This window comes from Salvelinus alpinus, chromosome 2 (genome assembly GCF_045679555.1).
Source record: "Salvelinus alpinus chromosome 2, SLU_Salpinus.1, whole genome shotgun sequence".
NCBI lineage: Eukaryota > Metazoa > Chordata > Actinopteri > Salmoniformes > Salmonidae > Salvelinus > Salvelinus alpinus.
In genome coordinates this window covers 88,083,720-88,105,609 of record NC_092087.1, presented here as the reverse complement: position 1 = coordinate 88,105,609, position 21,890 = coordinate 88,083,720, and the positions used below count along the sequence as shown (strand labels likewise).

Below are 21,890 nucleotides of genomic sequence, written 5' to 3'. Positions count from 1 at the left end.
CAGATGCTCTGATCCAGAGAGACTTACAGTTAGTGAGTCATTTAGCAGACGCTCTGATCCAGAGAGACTTACAGTTAGTGAGTCATTTAGCAGACGCTCTGATCCAGAGAGACTTACAGTTAGTGAGTCATTTAGCAGACGCTCTGATCCAGAGAGACTTACAGTTAGTGAGTCATTTAGCAGACGCTCTGATCCAGAGAGACTTACAGTTAGTGAGTCATTTAGCAGACGCTCTGACCCAGAGTCACTTACAGTTAGTGAGTCATTTAGCAGATGCTCTGATCCAGAGAGACTTACAGTTAGTGAGTCATTTAGCAGACGCTCTGATCCAGAGAGACTTACAGTTAGTGAGTCATTTAGCAGACGCTCTGATCCAGAGAGACTTACAGTTAGTGAGTCATTTAGCAGACGCTCTGATCCAGAGAGACTTACAGTTAGTGAGTCATTTAGCAGACGCTCTGATCCAGAGAGACTTACAGTTAGTGAGTCATTTAGCAGACGCTCTGATCCAGAGAGACTTACAGTTAGTGAGTCATTTAGCAGACGCTCTGATCCAGAGAGACTTACAGTTAGTGAGTCATTTAGCAGACGCTCTGATCCAGAGAGACTTACAGTTAGTGAGTCATTTAGCAGACGCTCTGATCCAGAGAGACTTACAGTTAGTGAGTCATTTAGCAGACGCTCTGATCCAGAGAGACTTACAGTTAGTGAGTCATTTAGCAGACGCTCTGATCCAGAGAGACTTACAGTTAGTGAGTCATTTAGCAGACGCTCTGATCCAGAGAGACTTACAGTTAGTGAGTCATTTAGCAGACGCTCTGATCCAGAGAGACTTACAGTTAGTGAGTCATTTAGCAGACGCTCTGATCCAGAGAGACTTACAGTTAGTGAGTCATTTAGCAGACGCTCTGATCCAGAGAGACTTACAGTTAGTGAGTCATTTAGCAGACGCTCTGATCCAGAGAGACTTACAGTTAGTGAGTCATTTAGCAGACGCTCTGATCCAGAGAGACTTACAGTTAGTGAGTCATTTAGCAGACGCTCTGATCCAGAGAGACTTACAGTTAGTGAGTCATTTAGCAGACGCTCTGATCCAGAGAGACTTACAGTTAGTGAGTCATTTAGCAGACGCTCTGATCCAGAGAGACTTACAGTTAGTGAGTCATTTAGCAGACACTCTGATCCAGAGAGACTTACAGTTAGTGAGTCATTTAGCAGACGCTCTGATCCAGAGAGACTTACAGTTAGTGAGTCATTTAGCAGACGCTCTGATCCAGAGAGACTTACAGTTAGTGAGTCATTTAGCAGACGCTCTGATCCAGAGAGACTTACAGTTAGTGAGTCATTTAGCAGACGCTCTGATCCAGAGAGACTTACAGTTAGTGAGTCATTTAGCAGACGCTCTGATCCAGAGAGACTTACAGTTAGTGAGTCATTTAGCAGACGCTCTGATCCAGAGAGACTTACAGTTAGTGAGTCATTTAGCAGACGCTCTGATCCAGAGAGACTTACAGTTAGTGAGTCATTTAGCAGACGCTCTGATCCAGAGAGACTTACAGTTAGTGAGTCATTTAGCAGACGCTCTGATCCAGAGAGACTTACAGTTAGTGAGTCATTTAGCAGACGCTCTGATCCAGAGAGACTTACAGTTAGTGAGTCATTTAGCAGACGCTCTGATCCAGAGAGACTTACAGTTAGTGAGTCATTTAGCAGACGCTCTGATCCAGAGAGACTTACAGTTAGTGAGTCATTTAGCAGACGCTCTGATCCAGAGAGACTTACAGTTAGTGAGTCATTTAGCAGACGCTCTGATCCAGAGAGACTTACAGTTAGTGAGTCATTTAGCAGACGCTCTGACCCAGAGAGACTTACAGTTAGTGAGTCATTTAGCAGACGCTCTGATCCAGAGAGACTTACAGTTAGTGAGTCATTTAGCAGACGCTCTGATCCAGAGAGACTTACAGTTAGTGAGTCATTTAGCAGACGCTCTGATCCAGAGAGACTTACAGTTAGTGAGTCATTTAGCAGACGCTCTGACCCAGAGAGACTTACAGTTAGTGAGTCATTTAGCAGACGCTCTGATCCAGAGACTTACAGTTAGTGAGTCATTTAGCAGACGCTCTGATCCAGAGAGACTTACAGTTAGTGAGTCATTTAGCAGACGCTCTGATCCAGAGAGACTTACAGTTAGTGAGTCATTTAGCAGACACTCTGATCCAGAGAGACTTACAGTTAGTGAGTCATTTAGCAGACACTCTGATCCAGAGAGACTTACAGTTAGTGAGTCATTTAGCAGATGCTCTGATCCAGAGAGACTTACAGTTAGTGAGTCATTTAGCAGACGCTCTGATCCAGAGAGACTTACAGGAGCGACGAGGGTTAAGTGCTTTGCTCAAAGGCACATTGACAGATGTTCTTATCTAGGCCGTTTGGGGATTCAAACCAGCGACCTTTCGGTTACTGGCCCAATGCTCTTAACTGCTAGGCTACCTGTCAAGAGCAGATCTGGGGTCAGTTTTGACATCCTGGATTTAGTTAGTTAGGATAACCCAGTGTCATGTGTAAACAAAAGTAAGAAGAGCAGATCTGGGGTCAGTTTTTACCTTCTATTGGTTAAGGTCTGAAAGCAGTCAGTCAGGGAATTTCTATATGGGTTTATATATATACTCAAATTACAGTATGCCAATGACTTAATTAGACGCTTTGGAGAATGACTGTGGGGAATGCTGGGAAACGTTGCTGTGTGGTATGTGCGTGCACCTGATTGGTTCTTTACGATGTCTTCTACAAAAGAGATGTCTGCCTCCCCAGCCTCTGTGTGACACCACACTAGACAGATTATCAAGGCTAGAATTACATTGACCACAGTGATCACACACACACACACACACACACACACACACACACACACACACACACACACACACACACACACACACACACACACACACACACACACACACACACACACACACGTCAAAAAGTCAACTGTAAATCATCTCTCTCTCGCTCTCTCCTTTCTCTTTCTCCTCTCCCCTCTATTTCCTCTCCCCTCTATGTCCTCTCTCCTCTCCTCTCCCCTCTCTCTCCTCTCCCCTCTCTCTCCTCTCCCCTCTCTCTCCTCTCCCCTCTCTCTCTCCTCTCCCCTCTCTCTCCCTTTAGGAGGGTACTAGAGGAGGCTCCTCTGATGACTAAAGCTCTGAGAGAATCTCAGATGAAGGATAAGATGGACAGATACCCCCGAGTGAGTTGTGTGGGTGGATGTGTGTTCGCCCGTGTGTGTGTCAGATACCCTTGAATTTCTCCTTACATGGAATCGAACACTAACCTGGAGGTGGATGCCAATAGTGGTCCTAAATCTGTTACTACGGTAACATTAGCAATATAATAATGTGTGTGTGTGTGTGTGTGTGTCCAGGTAGTTCTGAGGGTCCAGTTCCCTGACAGACGTGTTCTACAGGGATTCTTCAGACCTCTAGAGACAGGTAGATCTCTTTCTCTCTCTCTCCATCTATCCTTCAATCTCTCTTCCTCTCTGTCTCCTGTTATTAGTAACTCTGTGTTGACTCTAGACAGGTAGATCTCTCCCTCTATCCTTCAATCTCTCTTCCTCTCTCTCCCTCTATCCTTCAATCTCTCTTCCTCTCTTTCTCTCCCTCTCCCTCTATCCTTCAATCTCTCTTCCTCTCGCCCTCTCTCTTTCTCTCTCTCTCCATCTATCCTTCAGTCTCTCTCTCTCCATCTATCATTCAATCTCTCTTCCTCTCTCTCCCTCTTTCTCTCCCTCTCCCTCTATCCTTCAATCTCTCTTCCTCTCTCTCCCTCTCTTTCTCTCTCTCTCTCCATCTATCCTTCAATCTCTCTTCCTCTCTCTTTCTCTCTCTCTCCATCTATCCTTCAATCTCTCTTCCTCTTTCCCTCTCTCTTTCTCTCTCTCTCTCCATCTATCCTTCAATCTCTCTTCCTCTCTCCCTCTCTTTCTCTCTCTCTCCATCTATCCTTCAATCTCTCTTCCTCTTTCCCTCTCTCTTTCTCTCTCTCTCCATCTATCACTCAATCTCTCTTCCTCTCTCCCTCTCTTTCTCTCTCTCTCCCTCTCTCTCTCTTCCTCTCTCCCTCTCTGTCTCCTGTTATTAGTAACTCTGTGTTGACTCTAGACGCTAGTTGATATCTATCTGACATTAGAATCAAACTGGAACCGTAGAGATGTGATGGAATAACCAGGTGGTTTTCAACTGTCCGTCCAGTTGCTGCTCTGAGGCACTTTGTGAAGATCCACCTGCAGGACCCCCAACTACCCTTCTACCTGTGTGAGTATCGTTCCTCACTCCGTCTCTCTCGCTCCGTCTCTCTCTCTCTCTCTCCGTCTCTCTCTCTCTCTCTCTCTCTCTCTCTCTCTCTCTCTCGCTCCGTCTCTCTCTCTCGCTCCGTCTCTCTCTCTCTCTCGCTCCGTCTCTCTCAATCAACTTTATACTGAACACAAATATAAAAGTTAAATGCAACAATTTAAACGATTCTAATGAGTTACAGTTCATATAAGGAAATCAGTCAATTGAAATACATTTTAGGCCCCAATCTGTGGATTTCAGTCAGCACACTCCCTCCACTTGAGACTTCTGTGGCGTTGTGTTGTGTGACAGACCTGCACATTGTAGAGTGGTCTTTTATGTGTAATGATCATGCTGTTTAATCAGCTTCTTGATATGCCACACCTGTCAGGTGGATGGATTATCTTTACAAAGGAGAAATGCTTACTAACAGGGATGTAAACACATTATTGCAAAACAGTTTAGAGAAATACGCTTTTTGTGCGTATGGAACATTTTTGGGATATTTTATTTCAGCTCATGAAACATAGGACCAACACTACATGTTGTGTTTTATATTTGTGTTCAGTATATTTATAAAGCCCTTTTTACATCAGCAATGTAGATGTAGCAGCACAGTGACTGGAAGAGACAGGGAGGGTGGAAACAGCAGGTCTGGTGAACAGGACCTTGATTGGCAGCATGACTGGGGACGGGGACAGCCTGGAGTCCTGAAACATGGCCCTAGAGCTCAGGTCCTCAGGGGGAGGGACGGGGACAGCCAGGAGTTCTGAAACATGGCCGTAGAGCTCAGGTCCTCAGGGGGAGGGACGGGGACAGCCTGGAGTCCTGAGGCATGGCCCTAGAGCTCAGGTCCTCAGGGGGAGGGACGGGGACAGCCAGGAGTCCTGAAACATGGCCCTAGAGCTCAGGTCCTCAGGGGGAGGGACGGGGACAGCCAGGAGTCCTGAGGCATGGCCCTAGAGCTCAGGTCCTCAGGGGGAGGGACGGGGACAGCCAGGAGTTCTGAAACATGGCCGTAGAGCTCAGGGGGAGGGACGGGGACAGCCAGGAGTCCTGAGGCATGGCCCTAGAGCTCAGGTCCTCAGGGGGAGGGACGGGGACAGCCAGGAGTTCTGAAACATGGCCGTAGAGCTCAGGTCCTCAGGGAGAAGGACGGGGACAGCCAGGAGTCCTGAGGCATGGCCCTAGAGCTCAGGTCCTCAGGGGGAGGGACGGGGACAGCCAGGAGTTCTGAGGCATGGCCCTAGAGCTCAGGTCCTCAGGGGGAGGGACGGGGACAGCCAGGAGTCCTGAGGCATAGCCCTAGAGCTCAGGTCCTCAGGGGGAGGGATGGGGGGAGAGAGGGAGATTAGAATCTCTCCATCTCTCTCTCTCATTTTGGATATAAAATGATCCTTTCCTCTCTTCCAGTCATCGCTCCTCCTAAAACCATTCTGGAGGACCCAACAGCCACCCTCTTTCAGGTAAGGTTCCTGTCACATATCCCCCCCCCCCACCCCCCCCCACCCACAGGAATTAAATTGGACTGGTTAACTTTATTTATTGTTGCTCCAAGCAGTGTAAATATTAATTAGGGTTCTAGTGGGTTTGAAACAGCATGGAGACGTCACATGAACCTTACACAATAACAACACAACACAAGGAATTCTCATGTGCTTTAGAAAAATAAATGTCTCTCTCTCTGTGTCCATTTTCTGCCCTACTGACCTTCACCACTGTTTGATCTGGGGTGAGGAGAGAGAGAGACGGGGGGGAGAGATGGGGGGGGGGGTGAGTGAAGGGGGGGCAGTGTCTGATGTGTGAGGTTGCAAGGGTTAGATTCACAGGGAGTGTAGAGATCGCCATGATTACACCCTTAGAAGTACACACCAGTCTGGAGAGATATTCTGGAGCCATCACACACACACACACACAGACAATCTTCAATCACTTTGTGTCATGTCACAGAAGGAATGTTTCCCATCCCACATCCCTTTGATAGTAGCCCTCCCCTCTATCTCTCCCCGGCCTATTGAGATGTCCAGTGCCAAAGGGAGCATGTTGTGCCCAGGGAGAGAGAGGTGGAATGTCTGTTATCCCATTGCTACACATTGTTTCTTGTTCAGAGTCTCTAATAATAGTCATTAACAGCTCTGTCCATAATAGAAACCAGAGGGACTAGAGAGAGGAAGGAGAGAGAGGACAGAGGGGAGAGAGAGGGGAAAGGGGTAGAGAGAGGGAGGAGGGAGAGAGAGGACAGAGGGGAAAGGGGTAGAGAGAGGGAGGAGGAGAGAGAGAGAGGGGAAGGGGGGAGAGGGAGGGAGGGGGGGAGGGAGGGAGGGAGAGAGAGAGAGGACAGAGGGGAAAGGGGTAGAGAGAGGACAGAAGGGGAAGGGGTAGAGAGGGGAGAGAGGGGAGAAGGGTAGAGAAAGGACAGAGAGGGGAGAGGACAGAGGGGAAAGGGGTAGAGAGAGGACAGAGGGGGGAGGGGAAAGGAGTAGATAGAGGACAGAGGGAGATGGACAGGGGGGGTAGAGAGAGGACAGAGGGAGGAGGAGGCGAGAGAGGACAGGAGAGGGGTAGAGAGAGGACAGAGGGGGTAGAGAGAGGACAGAGGGAGGAGGCAAGAGGACGGGGAGGATGGAGGGGAGATGGGTGGAGAGAGGACAGGGGGAGGATGGAGGGGAGATGGGTAGAGAGAGAACAGGGAGGGGTAGAGAAGGTTTTGGGGCTGTGTCTATCCTCAGCAGACAGCACTAGAGGTGTTTTTAACGGTCTGTCTGCCTACATCTCTCAGGTAAACAGCAGAGTCAGAATAATAACTTAACTCTGTCTGTTTTCACCCTGTAATCACCAGTCTGTCAGGCATTACAGCCATCAGCACCATTTAACCTTCACTTTAAGGGGTTGTGATTCAGAGGTTTTGTTTGGCTCGCGTGGTGAAGGTGTTTTCCCAACCGCTGGATGAGCCTTCAGTTAGTGGTTGACTTCAAACTGAACTGTGTGCCGCCATGTTTGTTGACGGTGAAGAATGTGTTTGCGTGTTAGAAGTAGATAGAAACGAGCGTCTCTCTCCCTCTCTGTCCAGGCTGACCTGTTCCCTGCTGCCCTGGTCTACTTTGGCTCTGACGTCAAGACAGGTCCGTCTCCCTTTACCTCGGTTTGATTTAATCATGTTGACTTGGATGAGCTGGTTCTGATGTGTTCTCTCTCCACAGAGAGTTACTTAGAGAGACTTCTCCTGGATTCCAGTGTCTCTGCCCTACAAGCAGACGAGGCCATTGCTGGGTCAGTCTACTATTGACATTTAACAACCAAACAACAACATTCTATTTGTGCGTGAGAAGGAGAGCATCCGAAAAGCCTGTTGGTGGAACTGCCCCATCGTCTTGGCAACACGGCTCGGGCTGTGTATCCCCGGGCGACGGCTCTATTTTCCTGTCACATTGCTGTCATCATCGGAATCCCTTTGAAGAGTTCCGGCCAAACGCACGAACACACACCCCTCCTCCCCCTTCCTCTAAAGATAGAGCCATTTCCCCAAACTGACCCCCACCTGTTGCCCTCTCCACCATCAGTGGAGGACACACACACCTCATTAACCCATCTCCCCCTTTCATCCATCCACACCCCTCTCTACCGCTCCCCACCTCTCTCCTCCTCCTGTCACTAATTCCACTGTTAGCTTCAAAGGGGATGCCAGGGCACCTTCTACCTCTCCCCTACTTCTGTGAGGGAGAGAGAGAGAGAGGGGGAGTGGGAAAGGGGGGTAAGAGAGAGAGTGGGGGAGTGGGAAAGGGGGGTGAGAGAGAGAGAGAGGGGGAGTGGGAAAGGGAGGTAAGAGAGAGAGAGGGGGAGTGGGAAAGGGGGGTGAGAGGGGGAGTGGGAAAGGGGGGTAAGAGAGAGAGAGGGGGAGTGGGAAAGGGGGGAAAGAGAGAGAGAGGAAAACAGAGGGACGTTTAAGTTATTAATAATGTGCCACCCGGGTCAAAGGTGAAATGTTGTTCTGTCAGGAGAGGATGTGTTTGTTCCATCTCCTGGACAGGAAGTCATGTGATAGTGGTGTCATGACCTTTCCTAACCTCTGAGGTCACTAGTCCTGGCCACATGAAAGAGCCTGAACCCCCTGGGACAAACACTCCACTTCCCAAACACGTCCCCTGCCCTGAACCCCCGGGGACACGCACTCCACGTCCCAAACACGTCCCCTGCCCTGAACCCCCTGGGACACACACTCCACGTCCCAAACACGTCCCCTGCCCTGAACCCCCTGGGACACACACTCCACTTCCCAAACACGTCCCCTGCCCTGAACCCCCTGGGACACACACTCCACTTCCCAAACACGTCCCCTGCCCTGAACCCCCTGGGACACACACTCCACTTCCCAAACACGTCCCCTGCCCTGAACCCCCTGGGACACACACTCTACTTCCCAAACACGTCCCCTGCCCTGAACCCCCTGGGACACACACTCCACTTCCCAAACACGTCCCCTGTCCTGAACCCCCTGGGACACACACTCCACTTCCCAAACACGTCCCCTGTCCTGAACCCCCTGGGGGACACACTCCACTTCCCAAACACGTCCCCTGCCCTGAACCCCCTGGGACACACGCTCCACTTCCCAAACACGTCCCCTGTCCTGAACCCCCTGGGACACACACTCCACTTCCCAAACACGTCCCCTGTCCTGAACCCCCTGGGACACACACTCCACTTCCCAAACACGTCCCCTGTCCTGAACCCCCTGGGACACACTCCACTTCCCAAACACGTCCCCTGCCCTGAACCCCCTGGGACACACACTCCACGTCCCAAACACGTCCCCTGTCCTGAACCCCCTGGGACACACGCTCCACTTCCCAAACACGTCCCCTGTCCTGAACCCCCTGGGACACACACTCCACTTCCCAAACACGTCCCCTGCCCCATCTGGAGAATACAGACATTTCTTTCCATGAGTTGGGGGTCTAGAGATAGAATGTAAAGTACAGGAAGTGTGTGTGTGTTCAGAATACACATCTGATGAAATCCTGTGGACTGAATGCTCTTTCCTCCCCTCCATCCCTTTCTCTCTCCCTTCTTTCCTCCCCTCCATCCCTTTCTCTCTCCCTTCTTTCCTCCCCTCCATCCCTTTCTCTCTCCCTTCATTCCTCACCCTCTCTCCCCCCCTCTCAGCTGTATGCCCAGGTCTTCGCCCCCCTCCTCCTCCTTCTCTTCCATGGTAACAGAGGAGCCCCTTCCAGACCCCCCCGCGGGGACCAGGGAGATTGAGGAGGAGGAGGAGGACCCTAACACACACAGCCAGGCCCCCAAACCAGTCAGGACGGACACCGGCAAGGTCCCCAAGTGGCTCAAACTGCCAGGTACACTACCAATCAGACCTGTTAAAGGGTAGGTCACTCTAAAATGACCTACTATTACCTAACTGATAAAGGGAGCATCAGCAATTTTCCATCATTGTTAAAGAGTGTGACAGATCATCATCTAATTCCACCAGGACGGCAGGAAGCCTCGAGGTCAGAGCGTTGGGCCAGTAGCCTAAAGGTGGCTGGTTCATAATCCTGGAGCCGACGGTGAAAACTCTGCCGTTGTGCCCCTGAGCAAGGCACTTAACCCCTGCTTACTGTGGATGTCTCAGGGGGAGTTAGGATATGCTACAAACACGTTAACCAATCCACACAACTACACTCCACAAGTGTGAAACAGGACAATTATAAGCACCTACCAAATTATTATAATTGTTTTAATGGGAGAGTTCATCCTAAAACGAATGGATTGGCAATTCCTAGTTCATCTGTTCAGTGTCCTATGTTCTGAGACGTTGCAGTTTCCCTCTTCAGCATGCTGACCCTGTTTACACTGACATAGTGTTACCACGCTGGTGGACGACGTTACCACGCTGGTGGGCGACGTTACCACGCTGGTGGACGACGTTACCACGCTGGTGGACGCCGTTACCACGCTGGTGGACGACGTTACCACGCTGGTGGACGCCGTTACCACGCTACCACGCTGGTGGACGACGTTACCACACTGGTGGACGCCGTTACCACGCTACCACGCTGGTGGACGATGTTACCACGCTGGTGGACGACGTTACCACGCTGGTGGACGATGTTACCACGCTGGTGGACGATGTTACCACGCTGGTGGACGACGTTACCACGCTGGTGGATGCCGTTACCACGCTACCACGCTGGTGGACGATGTTACCACGCTGGTGGACGATGTTACCATGCTGGTGGACGATGTTACCATGCTGGTGGACGATGTTACCACGCTGGTGGACGATGTTACCACGTTACCACGCTGGTGGATGATGTTACCACGCTGGTGGACGACGTTACCACGCTGGTGGACGATGTTACCACTCTACCACGCTGGTGGATGATGTTACCACGCTGGTGGACGATGTTACCACGCTGGTGGACGATGTTACCACGCTGGTGGACGATGTTACCACGCTGGTGGGCGACGCTACCACGCTGGTGTACGACGTTACCACGCTACCACACTGGTGGACAACGTTCCCACGTTACCACGCTGGTGGACGATGTTACCACGCTGGTGGACGACGTTACCACGCTGGTGGACGACGTTACCATGCTGGTGGACGATGTTACCACTCTACCACGCTGGTGGACGATGTTACCACTCTACCACGCTGGTGGACGATGTTACCACGCTGGTGGACGATGTTACCACTCTACCACGCTGGTGGACGATGTTACCACGCTGGTGGGCGACGCTACCACGCTGGTGGACGACGTTACCACGTTACCACGCTGGTGGACGATGTTACCACGCTGGTGGACGACGTTACCACTCTACCACGCTGGTGGACGATGTTACCACGCTGGTGGACGACGTTACCACGCTGGTGGACGATGTTACCATGCTGGTGGGCGACGTTACCACTCTACCACGCTGGTGGACGATGTTACCACGCTGGTGGACGATGTTACCACGCTGGTGGACGATGTTACCACGCTGGTGGACGACGTTACCACGCTACCACGCTGGTGGACGATGTTACCACGCTGGTGGACGACGTTACCACGCTGGTGGACGACGTTACCACGCTGGTGGACCACGTTACCACGCTGGTGGACGATGTTACCACTCTACCACGCTGGTGGACGACGTTACCACTCTACCACGCTGGTGGACGACGTTACCACGCTGGTGGACGACGTTACCACGCTACCACGCTAGTGGACGACGTTACCACGCTACCACGCTGGTGGACGATGTTACCACTCTACCACGCTGGTGGACGACGTTACCACGCTACCACGCTGGTGGACGATGTTACCACTCTACCACGCTGGTGGACGATGTTACCACGCTGGTGGACGACGTTACCACGCTATCACGCTGGTGGACGATGTTACCACTCTACCACGCTGGTGGACGATGTTACCACGCTGGTGGACGATGTTACCACGTTACCACGCTGGTGGACCACGTTACCACGTTACCACGCTGGTGGACGATGTTACCACGTTACCACGCTGGTGGACGATGTTACCACTCTACCACGCTGGTGGACGATGTTACCACGCTGGTGGGCGACGTTACCACGCTGGTGGGCGACGTTACCACGCTGGTGGACGACGTTACCACGCTGGTGGACGATGTTACCACGCTGGTGGACGATGTTACCACGCTCGTGGACGATGTTACCACGCTGGTGGACGATGTTACCACGCTCGTGGACGATGTTACCACGCTGGTGGACGATGTTACCACGCTGGTGGACGACGTTACCACGCTACCACGCTGGTGGACGATGTTACCACGCTGGTGGACGACGTTACCACGCTGGTGGACGACGTTACCACGCTGGTGGACGACGTTACCACGCTGGTGGACGATGTTACCACGCTGGTGGACGATGTTACCACGCTGGTGGACGACGTTACCACGCTGGTGGACGACGTTACCACGCTGGTGGACGATGTTACCACGCTGGTGGACGACGTTACCACGCTGGTGGACGACGTTACCACGTTGGTGGACGATGTTACCACGCTGGTGGACGATGTTACCACTCTACCACGCTGGTGGACGATGTTACCACGCTGGTGGACGATGTTACCACTCTACCACGCTGGTGGACGATGTTACCACGCTGGTGGACGACGTTACCACGCTGGTGGACGACGTTACCACGCTGGTGGACGATGTTACCACGCTGGTGGACGATGTTACCACGCTGGTGGACGACGTTACCACGCTGGTGGACGACGTTACCACGCTGGTGGACGATGTTACCACGCTGGTGGACGATGTTACCATGCTACCACGTTGGTGGACGATGTTACCACTCTACCACGCTGGTGGGCGACGTTACCACGCTGGTGGACGATGTTACCATGCTACCACGTTGGTGGGCGACGTTACCACGCTGGTGGACGATGTTACCACGCTGGTGGATGATGTTACCACGCTGGTGGATGATGTTACCACGCTGGTGGATGATGTTACCACGCTGGTGGACGATGCTACCACGCTGGTGGACGATGTTACCACGCTGGTGGACGATGTTACCACGCTGGTGGGCGACGTGATTATTCACATCCAACGTGCGATATGGACGTCGGTGATATATAATGTTGCAAGAGGCTGTGGTGTTCTCCTTTATTTGACCCTTCATTAATACAACTAGACCACACTACCTCCTCTAATGAGATGCACTGGTCTCCATTCACTCACTCCGCACAGAAGATGCTGACCAATCACAAGGGTCCCCTGCTTAAAGCGCCCAGTTAGATGCTGGTGAGGAGAGGGAGGGCTTTACCAAAGACAGTACAGTGGGAGAAACTCTGGGGCTTTACCAAAGACAGTACAGTGGGAGAAACTCTGGGGCTTTACCAAAGACAGTACAGTAGGAGAAACTCTGGGGCTTTACCAAAGACAGTACAGTAGGAGAAACTCTGGGGCTTTACCAAAGACAGTACAGTAGGAGAAACTCTGGGGCTTTACCAAAGACAGTACAGTGGGAGAAACTCTGGGGCTTTACCAAAGACAGTACAGTGGGAGAAACTCTGGGGCTTTACCAAAGACAGTACAGTGGGAGAAACTCTGGGGCTTTACCAAAGACAGTACAGTGGGAGAAACTCTGGGGCTTTACCAAAGACAGTACAGTAGGAGAAACTCTGGGGCTTTACCAAAGACAGTACAGTAGGAGAAACTGGGGCTTTACCAAAGACAGTACAGTGGGAGAAACTGGGGCTTTACCAAAGACAGTACAGTGGGAGAAACTCTGGGGCTTTACCAAAGACAGTACAGTGGGAGAAACTCTGGGGCTTTACCAAAGACAGTACTGTAGGAGACACTGGGGCTTTACCTCAGTGTGTTGGATACATGAGTGCTGCTAGTGCTAACGAGAACAGCGGGTTGTTGCCAAAGAAGGACGCAGTATTTCGGCGCGGCTTCAGCGGTGTGGCAGTATTTCGGCTACAGGCAAACCGATGACCAAATGCATATGTTGTGCCAAAGTACCTCAGAGTTGTAGTGACAACAAGCGGCAACACGACATGTGTATTAAATCATTAGAAGAATATCCCCTACTTTATGACGATTGCATGAAAAACAACTAAAAACACCTGACAGCAGCCAAGCCCCTCGGCCACAACCAGACACCTACGTTAAACAGGCAGCCTATTTCTCCACAGTCGCCATCCCAACACTGTAGAACAGAGTTACGGGAGAAGTTGAAACATGACGTGTTGAATGACTGGATCAGACTGTTTTATACACAAGCTGCTCCTTGCAGTCGCTAGGCTCCGTGCAGTCGCTAGGTTACGTGCAGTCGCTAGGCTCCGTGCAGTCGCTAGGCTCCGTGCAATCGCTAGGCTCCGTGCAGTCGCTAGGCTACGTGCAGTCGCTAGGCTACGTGCAGTCGCTAGGCTCCGTGCAGTCGCTAGGCTCCGTGCAGTCGCTAGGCTACGTGCAGTCGCTAGGCTCCGTGCAGTCGCTAGGCTCCGTGCAGTCGCTAGGCTACGTGCAGTCGCTAGGCTACGTGCAGTCGCTAGGCTCCGTGCAGTCGCTAGGCTCCGTGCAGTCGCTAGGCTCCGTGCAGTCGCTAGGCTCCGTGCAGTCGCTAGGCTCTGTGCAGTCGCTAGGCTCCGTGCAATCGCTAGGCTCCGTGCAGTCGCTAGGCTACGTGCAGTCGCTAGGCTCCGTACAGTCGCTAGGCTACGTGCTACAGGTTTTTAAGGCACTTTGACCTATAATTCAAATTCTAATAATGATTGAGCCGACTGATTTTTACCTTTGGTTTCGTATTCAGTTAGCACACTATGTATGAATTCATCTCATTGTAGAGGTGATGTTCTCTACCCTGAACCTTGTTTTTACCATGTCTGGTGGAATTACCAAGTAAACATCTCAATTCATAATCGCAATTGCAATATCTGTCCCAAATCAAAAATCACAATTCAACATGTTGGTCCAAATCATGCAGCCTTAAAAGTCACCCACCCTGTTTTCAAACATTAATCGATTGCAGCTTTTAACACATTCCTTCACACACATATATATACACACACACACTCCACTCCGAAGGGCCCTCTTTAAAACCACAGTCAACAGGAAGTGTTGAAAAAGAAACATCAGATGAGTCAAAAGATAAGGATGCTGTTCTGGGGGAACGGTACACACACCCCCTCACACACACATTTATTAGTTCAGGATGGTTTCCCCTCCACCCCCAGGGGACCTCTGCTGACACGCAGCCCCAGTCAGAGTGCTCCGTTCTGGGCCACATGAAACACGGCGGGCTCCTGTTGTCTGGTGCTCCGGAGCCTGGGGTTGCTCTGTTGTGGTGGAGCTGGTGGTCGCGGTGCTCCAGCTGTTTTGGTTGTGGGAAGGATGGTCTCGCTCGTTGTTGTAGTGTTTTCTGGTGGCGTGGGAGCTGTGGCTAGTTGTTGTAGTGTTTTCTGGTGGCGTGGGAGCTGTGGATAGTTGTTGTTGTGTTTTCTGGTGGCGTGGGAGCTGTGGCTAGTTGTAGTGTTTTCTGGTGGCGTGGGAGCTGTGGCTAGTTGTAGTGTTTTCTGGTGGCGTGGGAGCTGTGGATAGTTGTTGTTGTGTTTTCTGGTGGCGTGGGAGCTGTGGCTAGTTGTAGTGTTTTCTGGTGGCGTGGGAGCTGTGGATAGTTGTTGTTGTGTTTTCTGGTGGCGTGGGAGCTGTGGATAGTTGTTGTTGTGTTTTCTGGTGGCGTGGGAGCTGTGGCTAGTTGTAGTGTTTTCTGGTGGCGTGGGAGCTGTGGATAGTTGTTGTTGTGTTTTCTGGTGGCGTTGGGAGCTGTGGATCGTTGTAGTGTTTTCTGGTGGCGTGGGAGCTGTGGATAGTTGTTGTAGTGTTTTCTGGTGGCGTGGGAGCTGTGGCTAGTTGTTGTATTGTTTTCTGGTGGCGTGGGAGCTGTGGCTAGTTGTTGTAGTGTTTTCTGGTGGCGTGGGAGCTGTGGCTAGTTGTTGTAGTGTTTTCTGGTGGCGTGGGAGCTGTGGCTAGTTGTTGTAGTGTTTTCTGGTGGCGTGGGAGCTGTGGCTAGTTGTTGTAGTGTTTTCTGGTGGCGTGGGAGCTGTGGCTAGTTGTAGTGTTTTCTGGTGGCGTGGGAGCTGTGGCTAGTTGTTGTAGTGTTTTCTGGTGGCGTGGGAGCTGTGGCTAGTTGTTGTAGTGTTTTCTGGTGGCATGGGAGCTGTGGCTAGTTGTTGTAGTGTTTTCTGGTGGCTTGGGAGCTGTGGCTAGTTGTTGTAGTGTTTTCTGGTGGCGTTGGAGCTGTGGCTAGTTGTTGTAGTGTCTCCCTGTTTGTCTGCCTGTCTTCCTCTCTGCCTGTCTATCTGGTTGTCTGCCTGTCTTCCTCTGACTGTCTATCTGGTTGTCTGCCTGTCTTCCTCTCTGACTGTCTATCTGGTTGTCTGCCTGTCTTCCTCTCTGACTGTCTATCTGGTTGTCTGCCTGTCTTCCTCTCTGACTGTCTATGTGGTTGTCTGCCTGTCTTCCTCTGACTGTCTATGTGGTTGTCTGCCTGTCTTCCTCTCTGACTGTCTATGTGGTTGTCTGCCTGTCTTCCTCTTACTGTCTGTGGTTGTCTGCCTGTCTTCCTCTGACTGTCTATGTGGTTGTCTGCCTGTCTTCCTCTCTGACTGTCTATGTGGTTGTCTGCCTGTCTTCCTCTTACTGTCTGTGGTTGTCTGTCTGTCTTCCTCTTACTGTCTGTGGTTGTCTGCCTGTCTTCCTCTCTGACTGTCTATGTGGTTGTCTGCCTGTCTTCCTCTGACCGTCTATGTGGTTGGTTGTCTGCCTGTCTTCCTCTCTGACTGTCTATGTGGTTGTCTGCCTGTCTTCCTCTCTGACTATCTGGTTGTCTGCCTGTCTTCCTCTCTGACTGTCTATCTGGTCTATCTGGAAGAGTCTGTTAACACTTTGATATTAAAGCTTCTTTCTTAACAGTGTATAATGGGTTATAATAGGCCTAGCAAGCTTCTTAAGTGTATAATGGGTTATAATAGGCCTAGCAAGCTTCTTAAGTGTATAATGGGTTATAATAGGCCTAGCAAGCTTCTTAAGTGTATAATGGGTTATAATAGGCCTAGCAAGCTTCTTAAGTGTATAATGGGTTATAATAGGCCTAGCAAGCTTCTTAAGTGTATAATGGGTTATAATAGGCCTCGCAAGCTTCTTAAGTGTATAATGGGTTATAATAGGCCTAGCAAGCTTCTTAAGTGTATAATGGGTTATAATAGGCCTAGCAAGCTTCTTAAGTGTATAATGGGTTATAATAGGCCTCGCAAGCTTCTTTCTTAACAGTGTATAATGGGTTATAATAGGCCTAGCAAGCTTCTTAACAGTGTATAATGGGTTATAATAGGCCTAGCAAGCTTCTTTCTTAAGTGTATAATGGGTTATAATAGGCCTAGCAAGCGTATTTCTTAACAGTGTATAATGGGTTATAATAGGCCTAGCAAGCTTCTTAACAGTGTATAATGGGTTATAATAGGCCTAGCAAGCTTCTTTCTTAAGTGTATAATGGGTTATAATAGGCCTAGCAAGCTTCTTTCTTAACAGTGTATAATGGGTTATAATAGGCCTAGCAAGCTTCTTAACAGTGTATAATGGGTTATAATAGGCCTCGCAAGCTTCTTAAGTGTTTAACAGGTTATAATAGGCCTAGCAAGCTTCTTTCTTAACAGTGTTTAACGGGTTATAATAGGCCTAGCAAGCTTCTTTCTTAACAGTGTTTAACGGGTTATAATAGGCCTAGCAAGCTTCTTAACAGTGTATAATGGTTATAATAGGCCTAGCAAGCTTCTTAACAGTGTATAATGGGTTATAATAGGCCTAGCAAGCTTCTTTCTTAACAGTGTATAATGGGTTATAATAGGCCTCGCAAGCTTATTTTTTAACAGTGTATAATGGGTTATAATAGGCCTAGCAAGCTTCTTAACAGTGTATAGTGGGTTATAATAGGCCTAGCAAGCTTCTTTCTTAAGTGTATAATGGGTTATAATAGGCCTAGCAAGCTTCTTTCTTAACAGTGTATAATGGGTTATAATAGGCCTAGCAAGCTTCTTAACAGTGTATAATGGGTTATAATAGGCCTAGCAAGCTTCTTTCTTAAGTGTATAATGGGTTATAATAGGCCTAGCAAGCTTCTTAAGTGTTTAACGGGTTATAATAGGCCTCGCAAGCTTCTTTCTTAACAGTGTATAACGGGTTATAATAGGCCTAGCAAGCTTCTTTCTTAACAGTGTATAACGGGTTATAATAGGCCTCGCAAGCTTCTTTCTTAACAGTGTATAACGGGTTATAATAGGCCTAGCAAGCTTCTTAACAGTGTATAACGGGTTATAATAGGCCTAGCAAGCTTCTTAACAGTGTTTAACGGGTTATAGGCCTAGCAAGCTTCTTTCTTAACAGTGTATAACAGGTTATAATAGGCCTAGCAAGCTTCTTAACAGTGTATAACGGGTTATAATAGGCCTAGCAAGCTTCTTAACAGTGTATAACGGGTTATAGGCCTAGCAAGCTTCTTTCTTAACAGTGTATAACGGGTTATAGGCCTAGCAAGCTTCTTTCTTAACAGTGTTTAACGGGTTATAGGCCTAGCAAGCTTTTTTCTTAACAGTGTATAACGGGTTATAGGCCTAGTAATTTTTCTGACTGAAAGTCAACATGTGGCAGTGCTGATCAAGGAAAACACATTTCTTTGGACATTATTCATGGTCGTTAAGACTTGTGTGTCAAGTTTTATAAGATCCAACTGTTATTTCCTCTAATATTATGTTTTTATTGTCTCCAGGTAAGAAATGAGGATTGTGACCAGATGACTACGGCTACCATAGAGGGACATACAGAACAGAGCGGACGCCCCAACACACTGTTCCTCCTACCTTTTTAAAATGAAATTCCAGGTTCAAAGTGGATTGTGATGTATTCAAACCCATTGTGAATCCAGTGTGCACTTCAAATAGTTTTACAAGAGTTCAAAAACATGAAACGAATTAATAAAGGAATCTAAAATATCTCCATTGCCAGTATGTGGTTGTGTTTTCTCTCTGAGTTGATATCAACAGCTAGAACAGTGCTTAGAACAGAATGAACTCTACTAAATTGCTACCGTTCTATTGTAACAGGCTATTGTTCTATTAGTTTCTCTCTCCACACACACACACACTCGTTGGAAGTCGTGCCAGAGACTCTCTGCTGTTCATGCTCCATGTGTTATCTACCTGGATTCAGACTGCATTCTTGTATTCCACAGAATGGAGAGGGAGGGGGGAGCAGTGCCCAGTCTGTCATTCAGATATTTTGTGGAGTTGTTTTTTTATAAATTAGCCCCCGTTCGGTTCTTTTGAAGTCCCGCAGACCCACACACACCTGTCCCGCAGACACCCACACACACACCTGTCCCGCAGACACCCACACACACACCTGTCCCGCAGACACCGACATACACCTGTCCCGCAGACACCCACACACACACCTGTCCCGCAGACACCCACCTACACCTGTCCCGCAGACACCCACACACACCTGTCCCGCAGACACCCACACCACCTGTCCCGCAGACACCCACACAAACCCGGCACGCAGACACACCTCCTGCCCCATCCGCTTGCTCTTTGCTTATCGTTCAGGCATCTTGGCTGCCGTTTCTTGCCGTCTCCTCCCGGTAAACAAGACGCTGGGACAGACAGGTGTTGAGTTGGGCCGGTTCTACTGTGTCACTGTTTGACGGATATGATGCGGTGCTGCAAGGTGAGCACGCCGATCGTGGACCCGTCTGGTTCAGTTAAATCAGTGTTGACATCCCACACCCTTTGATGTCTGGGGGTCAAAGGTGACACTAGTGTCTGGTAGAGGGAGAATCTCAATTGCATATTCCTCGCGTCCTCGTTTCCTCCTCAAAACCCATTGGATGAGAAAGTCAGAGGCTCTCCCTTCTGACCTTCTCCAATAGGTTTTGAGAAGGAGGCGAGGAGAGAGAGGAATATGCAATTGAGATTCTCCCAGAGTCTCCACCTTCTTTGGAGTGTGCACTCCCCTCCATAGATTTTAATTGCCTGGCAACCCAGACTCCTCGCTCCGGACAAACGCTAGGCCACTCCCCACCATAGATTTTAATTGCCTGGCTACCCAGACTCCTTGCTCCGGACAAACGCTAGGCCACTCCCCACCATAGATTTTAATTGCCTGGCAACCCAGACTCCTCGCTCCGGACAAACGCTAGGCCACTCCCACAGATGTTAGTTTCTTCTGCGCAGTTAGTCTCGATCTGAGTACCTCCCCGACCCTTCACCAAACGCGAACACATTCGGGTCCGTTTGATTGGTCCAGAAACTGATGGGTTGGGCCAGCGCCAGAACACATGGGTAAAGCGGCAGTTTGAAAATGTGTCATTGGCTTTGATACTCTGATCGGTTGGAGATGAACCATTCGCTGATGACTTTGTTTTGTACAACGCCCCTCGTCACGCAAGGCACTACAGAAGGTAGTGCGTACGGCTTAGTACATCACTGGGGCAAAGCTTCCTGCCATCCAGGACCTCTATACCAGCTGGTGTCAGAGGAAGGCCCTAAAAATTGTGAAAGACTCCAGCCACCCCAGTCATAGACTGTTCTCTCTACTACTGCACGGCAAGCGGTACCGGAGTGCCAAGTCTAGGTCCAAAAGGCTCCTTAACAGCTTTTACGCCCAAGCCATTAAACTGATAAAAAGTTAATCAAATGGCCACCCGGACTATTTGCATTGACCCCCTTTTTTACGCTGCTGCTACTCGCTGTTTATCTATGTATAGTCACTTTACCCTTACCTTCATATTACCTCAACTAACCTGTACCCCCTCATTATTTTATTGTCTAACTTTTTTTCTTTATTTTGTATTCATTTTGTTAGCAAATATTGTCTTACTTAACCAACAATACAGATCTGTATTTTTTTTTAAGGGATTGTACATAAGCATTTCACGGTAAGGTCTACACCTGTTGTATTCGGCCCATGTCACAAATACAATTTGATATGAGAGAGAGAGAGAGAGAGAGAGAGAGACTTTGGGGTTTCAGTCCATGACTGATCCTTTATCAATTCAATGGGCTTTATTGGCATGGGAAACATGTGTTAACATTGCCAAAGCAAGTGAGGTAGATAATATACAAAAGTGAAATAAACAATAAAAATTAACAGGAAACATTAGATATACAGAAGTTTCAAAAGAATAAAGACATTACAAATGTCATATGTCTATATACAGTGTTGTAACGATGTACAAATGGTTAATGTACAAAAGGGAAAATAAATAAGCATAAATATGGGTTGTATTTACAATGGTGTTTGTTCTTCACTGGTTGACCTTTTCTTGTGGTAACAGGTCACAAATCTTGCTGCTGTGATGGCACACTGTGTATCTCCAAGGGGTCTGAAAGGGGAGGGCAGTCTACATTATCCGTCAACTCACTTCTCACCATCTGGACACGGAATGGGTAGTTGAGGAGAAGGTGTGAGTCATGGCGGAGAGGCTGTCACCTTCCTCTTGGGTGTGACAACCATCATTTAGGTTAAGAGGCCACGCCCACGAGGTTGAAAACAAATACACAACCAGAGGAAATGTCCGGCTTCTGAATAAACAAACGGAGGGTCTGTCCTGGCGATCAATTACGAAATAAACGTTCTAAAGGTGTTAACTTCCTAATGTGAGGACCAATCATAGCCTAATCCAGGCAAACCAGTACGAAAATATCGCGCCACGAAATATTAATTATAGGCGTATAACGTTTGTCACTTGTTGCCATGTTGCCATCCTAAATATGTTTTTATTTTATTTATTTAACCTTTATTTAACTAGGTAATGCAGTTAAGAACAAATTCTTATTTACAACGACGGCCTGGCAAAAGGCCTCCTGCGGGGACGGGGCTGGGATTAAAAATACAAAAATAAATATAGGACAAAACACACATCACGACAAGAGAGACGACACTACATAAATAGAGACCGAAGGCAACAACATAACAAGATCAAAGGGAACAACCTGGGGCCTGTTGCACAAAACTAGGATAAGGGATTAAGCC

At 49.2% G+C, this 21,890-nt stretch overlaps 1 protein-coding gene across 1 annotated transcript in view; it reads left to right on the top strand.

Annotated features, from left to right (window-relative positions):
- The window catches only part of aspscr1 (ASPSCR1 tether for SLC2A4, UBX domain containing), a 33,221-nt gene extending 14,372 nt beyond the window's left edge, over window positions 1-18,849 (top strand). Inside the window, exons 10-17 of the mRNA XM_071389724.1 lie at window positions 3,163-3,244; window positions 3,419-3,485; window positions 4,248-4,310; window positions 5,742-5,794; window positions 7,399-7,450; window positions 7,529-7,598; window positions 9,492-9,679; window positions 18,625-18,849. Coding sequence (XP_071245825.1) covers window positions 3,163-3,244; window positions 3,419-3,485; window positions 4,248-4,310; window positions 5,742-5,794; window positions 7,399-7,450; window positions 7,529-7,598; window positions 9,492-9,679; window positions 18,625-18,635 — 586 coding nt within the window. The 3' untranslated portion in view covers window positions 18,636-18,849. The remainder of the gene's footprint in view (window positions 1-3,162; window positions 3,245-3,418; window positions 3,486-4,247; window positions 4,311-5,741; window positions 5,795-7,398; window positions 7,451-7,528; window positions 7,599-9,491; window positions 9,680-18,624) is intronic.
- Window positions 18,850-21,890: the final 3,041 nt, after the last annotated feature.